This window comes from Gopherus evgoodei, chromosome 9 (assembly GCF_007399415.2).
Source record: "Gopherus evgoodei ecotype Sinaloan lineage chromosome 9, rGopEvg1_v1.p, whole genome shotgun sequence".
NCBI lineage: Eukaryota > Metazoa > Chordata > Testudines > Testudinidae > Gopherus > Gopherus evgoodei.
Genome location: NC_044330.1, coordinates 58,667,913 through 58,685,013, shown reverse-complemented (window position 1 = coordinate 58,685,013; position 17,101 = coordinate 58,667,913). Strand labels below are relative to the sequence as shown.

The 17,101-nt window shown below is 41.6% G+C and overlaps 1 protein-coding gene across 2 annotated transcripts in view; it reads right to left on the bottom strand.

Annotated features, from left to right (window-relative positions):
- The window catches only part of LOC115658063 (SLAIN motif-containing protein-like), a 69,607-nt gene that overhangs the window by 39,587 nt on the left and 12,919 nt on the right, over positions 1 to 17,101 (bottom strand). For both annotated transcript variants that reach the window (XM_030576543.1, XM_030576544.1), the window contains exon 4: positions 3,278 to 3,414. In XM_030576543.1, coding sequence (XP_030432403.1) covers positions 3,278 to 3,414 — 137 coding nt within the window. The remainder of the gene's footprint in view (positions 1 to 3,277; positions 3,415 to 17,101) is intronic.

Here is a 17,101-nt window from a genome sequence, read left to right as displayed (position 1 = left end):
GGGAGAAAAAGGCAAGTAAATCAAACAGGACAAGAATTATCATCAGCATTTAGAATCATCTGTCATGAATGAACTATTCATCACAATAAGTGAAAAGCCACACCAATATTTCTTCCTCTACTCGGCCACGCCCTCCTCCTCAACCCTTTACCTTGTATAATCACTGTTTAGTATCCCAAGCTCAGCTTCTTCACCAGACTGAGATTTTTCAAAGATGAATGGCCTTTTTATTTTATTTTATTTTTTTTGGGGTGGGGGGGGGCCAAGGGGTGATCTCAGCCTTGGTCTTCAAAAGGACTTAAAATTTTGAAGCAGATCAATGAAAATGTGATGCAGAATTTAACTGATACTGAAAAAACATCATAGACTTACATTTCAGATGTGCACATCTTCAGATTTTTATTCTTAATATTAATATCAAAGTATTAAGCTACTTTGATATAACTTTGGCTCAAACTTCAAACAAAGATGTTTAAAATATCTGATGTGCAAAACCCACACCCAGCAACAATAAACAAAATACTGCAGATTAAGACAGATATATGATGCTCTAGTTAAAATGAAATGGGGGAGGTACAAAACCTAATCAGAAAAGAGCTCACTCAAAAAGCACTTTAATGGAAATATGAAAGAGAAAGTGAATGGTTAATAGACTCAAGATATCTTCATCCATCCTCTGGGTTACAGAAAGTTCACCAAAACAGACTGAGTTTTTAACCAAACCCAACTCTACAACCTACATTCAGCTATCATACACCATCCTATCCTAAGGCCTGACTCAAAACAAATCTGATCATGTACCTTGCTGAATATACTGTTAGCACATAACTACATTAAAATACACCCTCCTATCAAGGACCTAGGCCCACATGGCTGAAGTAGGATTTTCTTGGCTGAATTAAGGCAAATGTTAAAATTTTCCACACAGAAGAAAATGCTTAAGCAGACAGTAATGCCAGATGTATATGAAAATTATTTTCCCAGTAGCTAGGACTCTCAATTGACTTTCATATGTCAGTTTTCCCAGACATTGCTCTCCCAGTATCATGTTCTGCCAAGCACAGGACTTGGGGTTTAGAAGGGATGTGTTGTGAGTAAGGCTAAGATTCTGTCCAGGACATTTTTTAGTAAAAGTCACGGACAGGTCACGGACAAAAAAGAAAATTCACAGACATCGTGACCTGTGACTTTTACTAGGAACGTCCAAGACAAAATGGGGCTCTGTGGCTCCCCACACCGCCTGAAAGGGAGCAGCTCAGGGGTTCCTCGGGGTGACTGGGAGCTGCAAGGGCCTCCAGAGGCCCACAGGGGCCCTGCAGCTCCCCACCGCTGAGCTGGTGATTTCTGCAATGAAATCATAGCTTTAAATCGTTAGTCAGGCCAGACATCAGAGATGATGCAACTTTCCTGTCCCCTAACAACTAGTCACTGAAAGATGCTGCAGCGGGAGCTCGCAATCTTTTGAGTGCAGCATCATAGCAGCAATTATGGGAGAAGAGTGGAAAAACAGATCTCACACCACACACCAGTGAGGATTAGAACGAATATAAAAGTTGACTCAGTTAACTCTAGATTATCAACATTACTTTGTGGTTCCAGGATTTGTGGACAAAAGAGGTCAGGGGATTGATGGATGAGGGCTCTACCAGCATATTCACTTGTACCCAAAAATTCAATATTAACTTGGTATAATGTGGAAATACTAGGGAAGTAATATCGTTTAAAAAGATAACGTTAACTATTAAATTACATAGTTTAACCAGTTAACCAATTAAAGGGAGAGTGTTCCAGGTACCCAGTTTGTCCTGATGCGGTCTCCACAGATGCTCCATAGCATTCCAGCAGCAGCAGCAGCTTCCCTTCCCTGACCAGCATGCCATCTGCCTTCTCAGCCAAACCCCTTTCAATGGCACAGGGGCAGGCCCCGGGGACTAATTTACACCCCCACGGAACCTGCAGCCCCTGCCCACTCTTCTGGCCTAAATGCACTCCCCCTGCCCAGCTGGCCGCCTCCCGCAAGCCCACAGCGCGACCTGGGGAGGCTGAGGCCAGCTGGCCAGCACGGCCCCACGGCTGGGGAGAACTGGTTTGAGACCTGCACATAGGGGGGTTAACGGTTAGGCGGGGTTAACGATAAGACCAATACTAACCAGTTAACCATTTAATATCGTACGTCGCTAAGAAAATACACAATATAAAGTTATCAATGTTACAGTGAAGTCAACTGTACTCTATTATTTCAAACCTCATTAAAAGATGTTCACAACACTGAATGGTCAGTTCCTTCCCAAACTGCATTAAAAAAACAACAAACTCTGAGATACTGGCTCAGAAGGCAACATGTGACCACTGAAAGAGAATGTTCCATAACATTTTGTGCTTCAGTTTCCTTCCTGAGCAAAATAACTTAAACTGCCAGTTAAAGCATGGAGATAAAAACCTTTGCTGCACTACTGAAAGTGAAATGATCACCATGGAATATTTAGGGTAATATTAAAATTTGAATTTTTCCTAGAAGCCTGGCACACCACCAAAAGATAGAAAATCAAAAGTTTTCATGCAGCATGACTAAGTTTTAGCATTAACCATGTTTAACCATCACTAGAAATAATGCATGGGAGAAACCACTACAGGAAGAGGGAGGTTAACAAAATTACTGAGCATTTTTTTGCAGGGAGAGAAACTACGGAGAGAAACTACAGAAGAGTTTTGTTTTCCCACACATGCTTTACTCTGACTGCATATTTTTTAATACCAATGTTTAAAGTTTGTCTTCAATAAAAAAAGGATCAAATTAATCTTTGTAAATACGACAGTCTGAAAACCATAAAGTCATTCTCAGATTTATACATCTAATGTGAAATTTGAGTAAAAAAAGTCAGGTATAGATAGAAATAGCACGATTATCTCTTTGCACTAGGGCAGAAGTGCCTGTATTAGTTGTTTATCAATTTTCGCTTAGCAAAATAAATGCAGAAAGTTCAATTCTCAGAGTCAAAGCTAAATTTGCTTGATCTATTGCTTTTAATCTATATCCAATTTGCAAAGACATATCTCACTTCTGATTCCATTATTTGGTTTACAGGAATCTTTCTTACGAAAGCACAACTGTTTTATATAATGACAAACATACTTAGAAGCACTCCTGAATAGATAGATTGATGTGCTCTATATACTTTTAAGTCTGTAATACACTATATTTTATTTCTAGTTCAACTAGTATTCATTAATAATGCAAGATATATCTAAGTATTCAAGATATATTTAGTGTACATACCTTGGTCAAGTCTATTTATAAGGGTTCGGCAGGCTACTTCTGTCTCAGCACTTGGGTTATCCAACACTTGTCGACACCATTTTAAGAGGAGACTCTGTTTCTGATCTGCAGTAGATTTTCTTGGAGAGACATACAGCCTTAAACAAAGGAATTGAAACGGTATATTGGGTAAATGTTTATTAATTCAAACCCTTCTTTCATAATGTTGTAGTAAAATTTGTTTTCTTAAGTACTACAAGAACATTTGTTTTGTTTTTTTAAAGACACTGGAAAGAAGAGGAAGAAAGCCATTTGGGGGAGAGATAACTCAGTGGTTTGAGCATTGACCTGCTAAACCCAGGGCTGTGAGTTCAATCTTTGAGGGGCCACCCAGGAATCTGGGGCAAAAATCTGTCTGGGGATTGGTCCTGCTTTGAGCAGGGGGTTTTGGACTAGATGACCTCCTGAGGTCCCTTCCAATCTCATAGTCTATGATTCATCCAAACAAGATTATTGTGTTACATCTTTGATCCCCCTATAAGGCCTAAACAGAACTACATTTATGTCTACAATAATTAGTCTACTCTGTGATAAATGAAGGGGAGGTAGCTCCTTCTATGACAGCCAGCCACCTACCTACAAAATCCCTCTTGGTAGCTGTTCTCTACTTGCTGACTGCATGTATAGGTGAACGGAAATGAATGGGCACCTTGCCAAAAGAGCCAAGGAGAAGGTTAGAATTTTTAAAAATTGTAACAGACTCCCCTTTTGTCTGTCCTGTCTGTTGTTCTCCGGAGAGAGAGACACAGAGCAGGAACAGGGCTGAACTATGCTGTAGGAAGCTTTAAGCCAGGTATGAAAAAACATCAGATCATACCTAGAGACTATTGTATTTGAAACCCCCAGATATGTAAGTAGATCAGGGAATGTCTAGGAAGATGCGATTAGGTTTATCTTTTTTTTTTCCTTATTGGCTTGTGACTCCTCTGTGCTAACCCCCAAATGCTTTGTTTTGCTTGTAACCATTAAGGTGGACCTCAAGAAAACCATTCTTGATGCTTAATTATTATATTTGCTCTTTTTAAATTTTCCTCTCTTTTTGTTCTAATAAATTTACCTTTTTTTAAGAACAGGGTGTTGAGTTTTGTGTGTCCTAAGAGGTTTGTGCATATGTTGCTTAATTAGCTGTGGCAACAGCTGATTTCTTTTGTTTTTCTTTCTCAGCTTCTTCCCCAGAGGAGGCATGAAAGGGCTTAAGAGTACTCCATAGGAGGAATTCCAAGTGCGCCTTCCTGGGTCCATTGGTTTTTTTTTGCAATTGGGTAGTGGCAGCATATACCCATCCAAGATCAGAGAGAAAGTTGTGACCTTGGGAGTTTAATACGAGTCTAGAGTGGCCAATATTAAGTTTTTAGAATCCTGTAGGCCCCCACCTTCTGCACTCAAAGTGCCAGAGTAGGGAATCAGCCCTGACAACGTCAACTGAGATCCATTCAAATACACTGCAGGCCCTGCACACAGTGAACTGCAGGATTGGAGACTGTGGGTTCTACCAGAATATAATAAGACTAACAGAGGTTTCCAGGTTTGAGTACCCTTTCGCCACCTCCATAATTTTCCACACTTATTAACTAGTTAAAAGAATCTGAGAGTGAATGATTTTGATGCATCTTTCCAATCTAGTCACGACAGAAACAATGGACTGACTATACTTCTAGGCAAACATGGCGTATCAACGTACCAGGAAATAGACAGTAAAATTCCAGACTCTGGATACAAAAGTTATGACATTTATTGCACGAATAAATCATGCAAAATTAGGTACATATATCCTTTTTATATTAACAGCCTATGTTTGGTTAGAACACTTTCATCTTGGAGTCCATATTACATAAGAACATAAGAACAGCCATACTGATCTGACCAAAGGTCCATCAAGCCCAGTATCCTGTCCTCTGACAGTGGGTAATGGCAGGTACCCCAAAGTGCGCCTCTGGGGGGACGAACAGCACAGATCACAAGTGATCCATGCCCTGTCACCCAATCCCAGTTTCTGGCAAACAGAGGTTAAAGACACCAATTCCTGCCCATCCACACTAATACCCATTGATGCACCTATCTTTCATTAATCTAATTCCCTTTTGAACCCCATTATAGTATTGCGCTTTCACACCACCATCTGGCAAGAAGTTCCAGAGATTGATAGTGCACTGCGTGAAAAAATACTTTCTTGTGTTTGTTTTAAACCTGCTACCTATTAATTTCCTTTGGTGGCTCCTTGTTCTTGTATTATGAGAAAGAGTAAATAACACTTATTTACTTTCTCTATACCACTCATGATTTTATAGACCTCAATCATATCCCCTCTTTTCCAAGCTGAGAAGTCCCAGTCCTTATTAATCTCTCCCTCATATGGAAGCCGGTCTATACCCCTAATAATTTTGTTGCCCTTTTCTGAACCTTTCTGATTCCAATATATCTTTTTTGAGATGGGGCAAACACATCTGCACGCAGATAGAGATGGTCGAGTTCATGATCCTGACAAAATGAAGAAAGGAGAGGTAGCACAATATAGACCCTGGACTTCAGAAAAGCAGACTTGACTCCCTCAGGAAACTGATGGGCAGGATTTCCTGAGAGGCTAATATGAGGGGTGAAGGAGTCCAGGAGAGCTGGCTGTATTTTAAAGAAGCCTTATTGAGGGCGCAGGCATAAACCATTCTAATGTGCAGAAAGAATAGCAAATATGGCAGGCGACCAGCTTGGCTTACAGTGAATTCTTCAGATATCTTAAACACAAAAAGGAAGCTTACAAGAAGTGGAAACTTCATCAGATGACATGGGAGGAGTATAAAAATATTGCTCGAGCATGCAGGGGTGTAATCAGGAAGGCCAAAGCACAGGGAGTTGTAACTAGCAAGGGACGTGAAGGGTAACAAGAAGGGTTTCTACAAGTATGTTAGCAACAAGAAGGTGGTCAGGAAAGTGTAGGACCCTTCTTGAATGGGGGAGGGCAACCTAGAGATAGATGATGTGGAAAAAGCTGAAGTACTCAATGTTTTTTTTGACTCGGTCTTCACAGACAACGTCAGCTCCCAGACAGCTGCACTGGGCAGCACTGGATGGGGAGGAGGTGAGCAGCCCTCAATAGTGAAAGAACAGGTTAAGGATTATGTACAGAAGCTGGACATGCACAAGTCACTAGGGCTGAAACTAATGCATCTAAGGGTGCTGAGGGAATTGGCTGATATGATTGCAAAGCCATTGGCCATTACTTAGAAAACTAGTGGCAATCGGGGAGGTCCCAGGTGATTGGAAAAAGGCAAATATAATACCCATCTTTAAAAAAGGGAAAAAGGAGGAGAACCTGGGGAACTACAGACCAATCAGCCTCCACCTCAGTCCCCGGAAAACCATGGAGCATTATCCGCAAGGAATGCATTTTGAAGCACTTGGAGGAGAGGTAGGTGATCAGGAAAAGTCAATATGGAGTCACCAAGCACAAGTCATGCCAACTTGATTGCCTTCTATGATGAGAACTGGCTCTGGGATATGGGGAACGTGGTGGACGTGATATACCGTGACTTGAGCAAAGCTTTTGATAAAGGTCTACCACAGTATTGTCAGCAAGTTAAAAAAAGTATGAATTGGATGAATGGACTATAAGGTGGACAGAAAGCTGGCTAGATCATCAGGCTCAGTGGGTAGTGATCAACGCTTGTTGTTTAGTTGGCAGCCAGTATCAAGCGGAGTGCCCCGGGATCAGTCCTGGGGCTGGTTTTGTTCAACATCTTTATTAATGATCTGCATGATAGGATGGTTTGCAACCTCAGCAAGTTTGCAGAGGACACTAAGTTGCTGGAGAGGTAGATACACTGGAAGGTAGGGCATAGGGGCAGAGGGAGTTGGATGGGACAGGGGCCTGGGGGGTGGGCATTAGGGAACAGGGGGAGTTGGATGGGGCAGGAGTCCCGGGAGGTCGTCAGAGGCAAGAAGCAGGAGGGGATAAGATAGGGGGCAGGGGCAGGCCACACCTGCCTATTTGAGGAGGCACAACCTCCCCTAACTGACCCTCCATACAATTTCTGAAGCCCGATGTGGCCCTCAGGCCAAAAGTTTGCCTGCCCATGTCTAGATCGACTTAATCCTACGTCATCCCATGGGGATAGACAGATGACCTCTTGAGGTCCCTTGTAGCACTATATTTCTATGATTCTATATACTGGAAGAAGCCAACAGACATTTTGTAACTTCTTACTGCCAAATCTCATTGAACAGAAATTTCTATAGCCACAAGGGAACAGAAGCTCCCTGGGAATGGGGGGGGGGGGGGGGGGGAGAGGAGGAGAGAGAGAGGAGAGAGACCGGGGCCAAGAGAGAGAGAGAGAGAGAGAGAGAGAGAGAGAGAGAGTTTCAAGTTTAGGAAGTCAGTGTCTGAGTCTGAACTCGTCATTAGGCAAATAATTAATTGCGTGCTAGCACCATTGCTGGTTAACAGAATCCATGCTTTTTCTTTTTTTTTTCCTTTTTTTTTTTTTAAATTTTATTTTATTTTTTTAAATACACACATAATAAGTTAATCAGCTAACAGAATAATGAAAACAAGAACAAGTCTGGAAAAAAGAATACCCTCCACCAAACACTACACCACTTACTTTTTCTCTCTCTCTTTTTTTTTTTTTTTAAAGTGTACTAAAACCCTGTTCCACAAAAGTTCCTTGTTTCAGTCACACTTGAAATTTAAGGTATTTATGTTCACTTTTTCTCAGTCTCCAAGACTCATCACCCTACAGTTTCCCCTCTTTTCCAAGTAACAACTCCATTCACAAAAGGCTGAGAAAGTAATGTCTCTCACACAATCAAGTTCACTAAGAACTCAAAGTAAAACTTCTAGCACAGCTATTGTCTGGCACTGTTTTAAACATACAAAACAACGTGTATTCTCTCTAAGGGCTTGTCTACACTTACACTTTCTAGTTCTCTAACTTGCTGGCTCAGGGGGGTGAAAAATCTCCCCCTGAGCGCAGCAAGTCTGAGCACTATAAAGCCCTAGTGTAGACAGGCTTCAAGCACTCGGAGCTAATCCCCTCATGGAGGTGGATTACCAGGAGTGCTGGGAGAGAGCTCTGATACAGTGAGAAAGAGACCCCAGTGTTTACATTTATTTAACATATTTTGATATATAAACTATGCCATTTCAGAGTGTTTACGGGGCATCTACATTGTTCAATGAAGCATGTAAAATTCAGCACGTAATTCCCACATTTTTCTATTTCCAAAACCAAGTGTCCACCTCTCCTTAGCCAAGGAAAGGTTACCATGGTTGGGACTTGAAATGTTTGCCATACTGAATAGTCTTCCAGATAATCCCTAAAATGACTGTACCACAAGTATCATGCAATTTAAGACCGTTGTGTTTACTGTGTACATACAATGAGTGAGATTCTGTGCCATAAATTCAGGGTACCACAAAAACTTGTATGGGCTGCAGTGGTGAATCCCTCCAGTTAAAAGTAATTCATTATGTTTCTCATCTGCTTGGGAAAAAAAAACAAAAAAAAAGCAGCACTTTTCCCTCCCTGGCTTCACTCTACCTTGTTCTATAACAGACTAAGGTGCAGTTTTTCCCACGGTGTCCCCAGTGTTTTGTTTCCTTCTTCCTCACTACTTCCCATCCACCTCTCTCTCTCTCCCAGTCCACCCCTCCCCTGTAGCCAGCTCACTCACCAACTCTCACACCCACCCCTCAGCAGAAGTGAACACAGCAGAAAATCTGCCCCAGATCTCAAGTTTAGTTTTAAATCAAGTTTTAAATCACCGATTTTGTAAATCAACAAGCAGGGAATCAATCCATTCTTTCTAAAACTAGATATAAAACAGCAAGAAATGACCCAAAAGGGTTAGGATTGAGAGGTTGTGGGAAGAGATATAGAAGATGATATATGTTCTAACTACCCACACATCTAGCTAATTCCTTTGTTTTGTAAACTGCTTTTATAAATAGTAAGTACAGAAACTGACATTTTGAAGGGCAATATAAGGGAGCAGTCCAGCAATCCTTCAACAAGTAAAAGCCAATGACTGCTACTGTCTACATTATTTTGAAAGTTACTTGCAAGTTGATAACATGCAAGGCAGGAAGCCAGCTTTCTCACAGACTAATACTGGTGGTGCAAGCAGATATACCATTTTGAGTAGCTGTTTAAACAGATAAAGAGACCCAAGGAAAATGAAAACAAAAAGTGAAGCTACAGACTTCAAAACTATTTAAAAGTGAAGGCTGCTGAGTTACTAGTGTGAAAAGTATCTATGAGCAGGGTGTATAAATGGGTCTCTGATCAGTGTGATGTTATTTTTGACAACATAACTGGTTTAGAAGGTGGGAAAGACTTCAATAGGATACTACATAGACACGTCCGCAGGACTGGACCCTTATTAAGTTAAGAGAAAAAAATATCTTCAGAACAGAGTTGAAGTCGAGAATGCTACTTTAATAGACCATTTCTGATATTTTCATTTAAAATAAAAAACTGCAAACTTCATGACTTTTTAGCATTTAAGGTTCCAAAAACAACCTTAACTCTGTCCTCTTGTTTCAATCAAAACTTATATTGGCCCCGAGCTTGCAAATATTCACACACGTGCTTAAGCACCTCACATCCTGGGCCTTGGAGGTTAATAGAAAAAATATTTGAAGTCTACTGAAGAGGTCGTAAGTCTCAATTAAAAATGCCTGACAAAATAAGTATTCTAAAGACAAAACTCCTCTGGTTCAAGAGGTTTTAAGAAAGATAAGTCCAAAGCAGAAGTTACTTACCAAAATCTGATCTCTGAAATCCCACTAATCAATAAACATACAAAATTGATGAATATTTATTTCTGTTCATTTAATACTGCACAAACTTAAATGAGACAACTTTTACTTTATAATTTGACTTGTCTTGGTTATTTATTATAGGCAAGGCTGGTAGCACTGCCTGTTAAGGCTGCTCCACACTTTCGATTACAAGACCCTATTTTTACTTGCTTATAACTTTGCCCAACTTCAGCCTTTGAGTTGAAATTTTCCATTTGGATGTCAGACTCAAGCTGATTTTTTCTGGAAATTTTAGCCGAAATGGTTCAGCCATTTCCAAGAATAAGACAACTGAAAAAATTCATTTTGCCCCCCATGTCAACAATTTTTGAGAGCTGTTCTTTTAAATGCTCTATTGCCTCTCTGCTTTGGAGAAGGGACTTGAAATTTGGCAGGTGTTAGCCTTTGTGTCAAAGATGTACCTTTGGCCACCCTCATGAAAACCATGCAAATTATAACCCTTTTTTGGAAGGGTGCAGTGAGGGAGGAAACTGCAATTTGCATATGCTCAGTACAGACTGATTTTTAGCAGCTAATATTTCCAAAGATTCCATTTTCACTGCATGCTCCATCCCCTCCCTCCTCCCATATGTGACTGCACTGAATACGGAGCATCCCCAGAGAGTGACTGAATATGCGCTAGCCTTGGGCTACAGGGGCTCAGGACTTACCCTGTAATAGCTACTCTAGACCGGGACCAGGCACTTGAACTCAGTTCAGGAACCCAGTATCTTCTGTCCTCTCAATAACCTCCCTGCTGGCATCCGGGAAGCATGGAGAAAGTTACAATCTAATTCAAATTCACAAATGAAAAGCCAATCCAAAGGGGGAGAGAAAGGAACAGACTGGGACAAATCGTCTGATGAGATTTGGAATGGGGGACGAGGGTGGGTGAGAGGGAAACTGACAGTGGGAGTTGGAACATGGCAGGCTACCACTGTATGAATAAGGCTCAGGGAAGAGAGGGAGACTAAAACTAGGGCCCTGGTGGGAGGGGGGAAAGGAATGGGGGAAGAATGAGGAAAGGAGGGTGTGATGCTCTGTACCTTGGGGGAACATCCAACACCCCATGTTCATCCTTGCAAAATGACTGTGTGGTATCCAATGCAAAGTTTGTGATGTTGGCTGTCTTCAGAAGGCTCATGATGCACTGAGCATTTTTGTCATAGTGATGTTACAGTAATTGTTCTTACAGTAATGTTATAGTTTATAATGTCATGTATATAGTTATGAGGCTAAAAATGTGTTTTCATGGCTTAAAATAAGCCTAGGCAAAAACTCTCCAAGAGCAGAGAGGCAGTTCACACCTCATCAGGGCATGTATAGGACAAACCCAGCCCAGCCTCACAGGAACAAAGGACACTGGCCTAGGCAGCAACAAAAGTATCTGTTGGACTCTCAAGTGAGTCACCCCCCTTTCCCTTGGGGAGTCAAGGACTATGATGAGGTAATGCTCACCTGACATGGGGGGGGAGGGTGCAAAGCCAAGAGGGAAGGAAGAACACGATAAAAGGGAGACATTTGCCATGCTCTTCCTCTCCCTTCCACCTCCATCTACAGACACCACCACCAAGCGACTGATCAAAGGGGAGAGCCTGGCTGAAGGACAACCAGCCAGCCTGTGGTGAAAAGCATCTAAGTTTGTAAGGACATTGAAAGTGTTAAGATCAGCTTAGAATGCGTTTTGCTTTTATTTCATTTGAACAAATCTGATGCATTATGCTTTGACTTATAATCACTTAAAATTTATCTTTGTAGTTAATAAATCTGTTTATTCTACCTGAAGCAGTGCGTTTGGTTTGAGCCGTGTCAGAGACTTCCCTTAGGATAAAAAGCCTAATACATATAAATTTCTTTGTTAAATTGACTAACTCATATAAGCTTGCAGCGTCTAGTGGGCATAACTGAATACTGCAAGATGGAGGTTCCTAGGGTTGTGTCTGGAACCAGAGATATTGGCTAGTGTCATTTGGTTGCACAATCCAAGCAGCTTACATGCCAGAAGCTGTGCATGAACAGCCCAGAGTGGGGGTTCTCACAGCAGTGCAGGGTAAGGCTAGCTCCCAGAGTCAAGGATTGGAGTGATCTAGCAGATCACTGGTCCAGACAACACCAGAGGGGAATGTCATAGAGGGGAGGAAATAATTGACAAGGATCAGGGATATGGAGGGAAAAATGAAGCTGGTTGGGTAAAGAGACTGGACAAGAAGTGGATTTCCCTCTCCTCCAACCCTAGATTGGATGAGAAGCCTGGCCAAGGTGACTGGGAGTCCGTGGGGTTGGAGGAGAAGACAGATTTAATGAGAAGCCATGAGGGGAGTGGAACTGGGACTGTGTGGGCAAGAACAGACAGACTAGGATTAGAAGCCTCAGGGTTAGAGGCTAGGATGGCAAGAAGAATGAGACAGGGACAAGAAGCCAGGGGTGGGGAAGAGATAGGACTAGGATAAGAAAAGTTTGGAGAGGACAGGGCAGAAGAGTCTGTCCCCACTAAAGCACAATCCCCTCTGGAACTTGGAATGGCATTTAAGCACCACCATTCCTCCACTGTCAACAACTATCTGTGAAACCCACTAGCAAAAGATGTCTCATCATCCTCTCTGGAGACCAGCACTAGAAGGAGATCACCTACTATTGATATCAATTACTCCATTAGCTCAAGCAGCAGAGATCTGTGTAGTAGATCTAAGGTTCCAACTCTACTGATGAGACATGCAGATATAAATTTAATGCTAAAAAAATATTAAGGTTGCAGAGTCAAACACTCAAAAGTTAAGAAATGTCAGATTAAAGTTGCCCGTGCAACCTTAATTTGGCCCTCTTGAGCACATACATTAGGATTCATCTTTAATTACATGACTGTGTGTTATTTTTTCCACAAGAGCCCTGCCTCATTCAGTGGACAGGATGAACAGTGTTCACTTAATAAGTACCTAACCAACATTTTGTTTTACCCTCATTGTTCAGGTCTTAATTACAGTACACTGTTCTCTTCTATAAACCCTGCCCAGCTGTAAAGGCAGAATTATTAATTTCCTCATGAACATTTTTACAGTGCTATGTGTTTGACTACTTCTTAAACATTAGTTTATCTTCACAAAAACCATGTGAGATGAGGGTATATTAGCTTCATTTTATAGATTAGGACCAGCGGCACAGAAATCCATTAATTCTGGGTTCCCAATTTGAGAGAGGACATGATTTTTCAGAGTACTTAACATTATATTGCACTTTATGTATTCACAGACAGTTCCACTGACATCAGCTACAGTTGACTGCTCAGAACTGATTAGTCAAATCAGACCCGCGGGGTCTCAAGATAGGCACTCAGAAAATGAGAGCCACATAATTAGAGTGACAAGTTTGGTTTCAGTGACTAGCTGCATAGCAGAGGCAGGGATAGAAACCAATTCTCCAGGGCAGAAGTTAACCAGCAAAGATGAGAGCATCCTTTCACTTCCTTCAATCCCCTGCCTTACTCACTAGACACCATCCAATTTCCGCAGGAAATGAGACAGCAGTCCTACCGACAACACCTTTCTCTGCTACACAACCCTGATTCATTCCCAGAACACTGTGTAATACTGTGCACTGAATGAGGCAGGAACCCTGTGGAAACCAAATAGTATGTGATCATGTAATTAAAGACTGTATCATAATGAATACGCACTAGGAGTCCAAATTAATGATTGCACAAGCAACTTTAACGCCAGCACTTCCCAACTTGTGGGTGCTTGTCCTGCAACCCTAACGTTTTCTGTATGTTCTATAAAATCTATTTTAGAATTTCTTATTGTTAAAGTGTGACTCATTTCAGCATTAGACAAACTTAACAAGAGAACATGTCAAAAGCATTGTACTAATCAGTATTCCTAAAATTATGAAAACCCAAGATTTTTTTTTATACTCATGAGACTCACCACCAATGCTACTGTATAACAAGATTTTAACATATATATTTAACACAGAACAGGAAAAGAAAAGCCTATAGCTAACAGGCTGTGACAAAGTTCCTCCTCTACCTTGGTGGGTTCTGCGCTTTTTGGCGGATTTGCTCACCTCACAGATTCACCATGTGGGTCACAAAACAGCCCAGAGACCTTCCCCTCTGGTAAAAACCACAGTCCAGGTCAATTCCTCCTGTGTCTGATCAGGAGTTGGGAGGTCTGAGGGGAACCTGGGCCCACTCTCTACTCCGGGTTCCAGCCCAGGGCCCTGTGGACTACAGCTGTCTAGAGTGCCTCCTGGTACAGTTGCGCTACAGCAACAACACCCTGGGCTACTTCCCCATGGCCTCCTCCCAACACCTTCTTTATTCTCACCACCGGCCCTTCCTCCTGATGTCTGATAACACTTCTACTCTTCAGTCTTCCAGCAATATGTCTTCTCACTCTCAGCTCCTCTTGCTCCCATGCACATCACAAACTGAAGTGAGGTCCTTTTTAAACTCAGGTGCCCTGATTAGCTAGCCTGTCCTAATTGATTCCAGCAGTTTCTTAACTGGCTTCAGGTGTCTTAATTATCCTGCTTTGTCTTAATTGGTTCTAGCAGGTTCCCAATTACTCTAGTGCAGCCCCTGCTCTGGTCACTCAGGAAACAGAAAAATACTCATCCAGTGACCAGTATATTTGCCCTCTACCAGACTCCTGTACCACTGGTCTGGGTCTGTCACAAGGCCTATAAGCCTACAGCTACAAAACAAGAGTTGAAGTAGATACACTGACCTAGAAATCTAGATTTTTTAATTAAATTTACTGCTTGAGACACACTTTGATACCTACTTAAATCCAATTACTGGTACAATACCCTAAATTCAAAATTAATTCATTAGCTCTCTTTTTAATCTATACATTTGATTATTGTTATGATAATCTATAGAAGTGTGCATAGAAAGAAACATGCCTTATCACCCACACAGGAAAGTGTGTTTTAATATACAACAATAAGTTTGGGCATACTGTTATTGGCACAGTGTGATTAGTCTTACGCTTTCAGTCATCCAAACAGTGGCGCTCCAAGACAAGTCATCCCCAAAAACTGCTTGTTATTCTAACAGAATTGTTTGGCAGACAAAAACCTGAATCACTGAAACTATATAAACGATATAAGCTTGTCAGTACTGTTTCTGAAATCAGTACTTGTGGAGTTGTTATACAAAATAAAATAAATCTCAGCACTGCATTGCTACATTTCCTAAATAAGCTATTTTTAAAAATTCAGTTGACTAATTTAAGCCTCCTGTTGATGGCCAAGCTGGATGAGCAAGCAACTCAGAGAGGGGATTAGGAAAAAGCAGAAAGCTTACAGGGAATGGAAGAAAGGCGGGATTAGCAAGGGAAGCTACCTTGGTGAGGTCAGAACATGTAGGGATAAAGTGAGGAAGGCTAAAAGCCGCATTGAACTGGACCTTGCAAAGGGAATCAAAACCAATAGTAAAAGGTTCTACAGCCACATAAATAAGAAGAAAACAAAGAAAGAAGAAGTGGGGCTGCTATACACTGAGGATGGAATGGAGGTTAAGGATAACCTAGGCATGGCCCAATATCTAAATAAGTACTTTGCCTCAGTTTTTAATAAGACTGGTGAGGAGTTTAGCGTTGATGGAGGGATGATAAACGGGAATGTGGATACGGAGGTGAATATTACCGCAACTGAGGTAGAGGCCAAACTTGAACAGCTTAATGGGACAAAATCGGAGGGCCCGGACAATCTCCATCCGAGGATATTAAAGGAACTGGCACGTGAAATTGCGAGCCCGTTAGCGAGAATTTTTAAGCAATCGATAAACTCGGGGGTTGTGCCGTACGACTGGAGAATTGCTAACGTAGTTCCTATTTTTAAGAAAGGGAACAAAAGTGATCCAGGTAATTATAGGCCTGTTAGCTTGACGTCTGTAGTATGTAAGGTCTTGGAAAAAATTTTAAGGGAGAAAGTAGTTAAGGACACAGAGGTCAATGGTAATTGGGACAAATTGCTACATGGATTTACTAAAGGCAGATCGTGCCAAACCAATCTGATCTCCTTCTTTGAGAAGGTGACGGATTACTTAGATAAAGGAAATGGGTTAGATCTAATTTACCTCGATTTCAGTAAGGCGTTTGACATGGTTCCACATGGGGAACTGTTAGTTAAATTGGAAAAGATGGGGATGAATATGAAAGTTGTAAGGTGGATAAGGAACTGGTTATAAGAGAGACTCCAGCAGGTCGTATTGAAGGGTGAACTGTCAGGCTGAAAGGAGGTCACTAGTGGAGTCCCTCAAGGATCGGTTTTGGGACCGATCTTATTTAACCTTTTTATTACTGACCTTGGCACAAAGAGCAGGAATGTGCTAATAAAGTTTGCGGATGACACAAAGCTGGGGGGTATTGCTAACACGGAGAAGGACAGGGATACTATTCAGGAAGATCTGGACCACCTTGTAAACTGGAGTAATAGTAATAGGATGAAATACAATAGTGAAAAGTGCAAGGTCATGCACTTAGGGATTAATAATAAGAATTTTAGATATACGTTGGGGACGCATCAGTTGGAAGCGACAGAGGAGGAGAAGGACCTTGGGGTATTGGTTGATAGCAGGATGACTATGAGCCACCAATGTGATACGGCTGTTAAAAAAGCAAATGCGATTTTAGGATGCATCAGGCGAGGTATTTCCAGCAAGGATAAGGAGGTGTTAGTACCGTTATATAAGGCGCTGGTGAGACCCCATCTGGAATATTGTGTGCAGTTCTGGTGTCCCATGTTCAAGAAGGATGAATTCAAACTGGAAGAGGTCCAGAGACGGGCTACTAGGATGATCCGAGGAATGGAAAACCTGCCTTATGAAAGGAGACTCAAAGAGCTTGGCTTGTTTAGCCTGGCCAAAAGAAGGCTGTGGGGGGATATGCTTGCTCTATATAAATATATCAGGGGGGTTAACGTTAGGGAGGGAGAGGAATTATTTAAGTTTAGTATTAATGTAGGCACGAGGACGAATGGGTACAAAC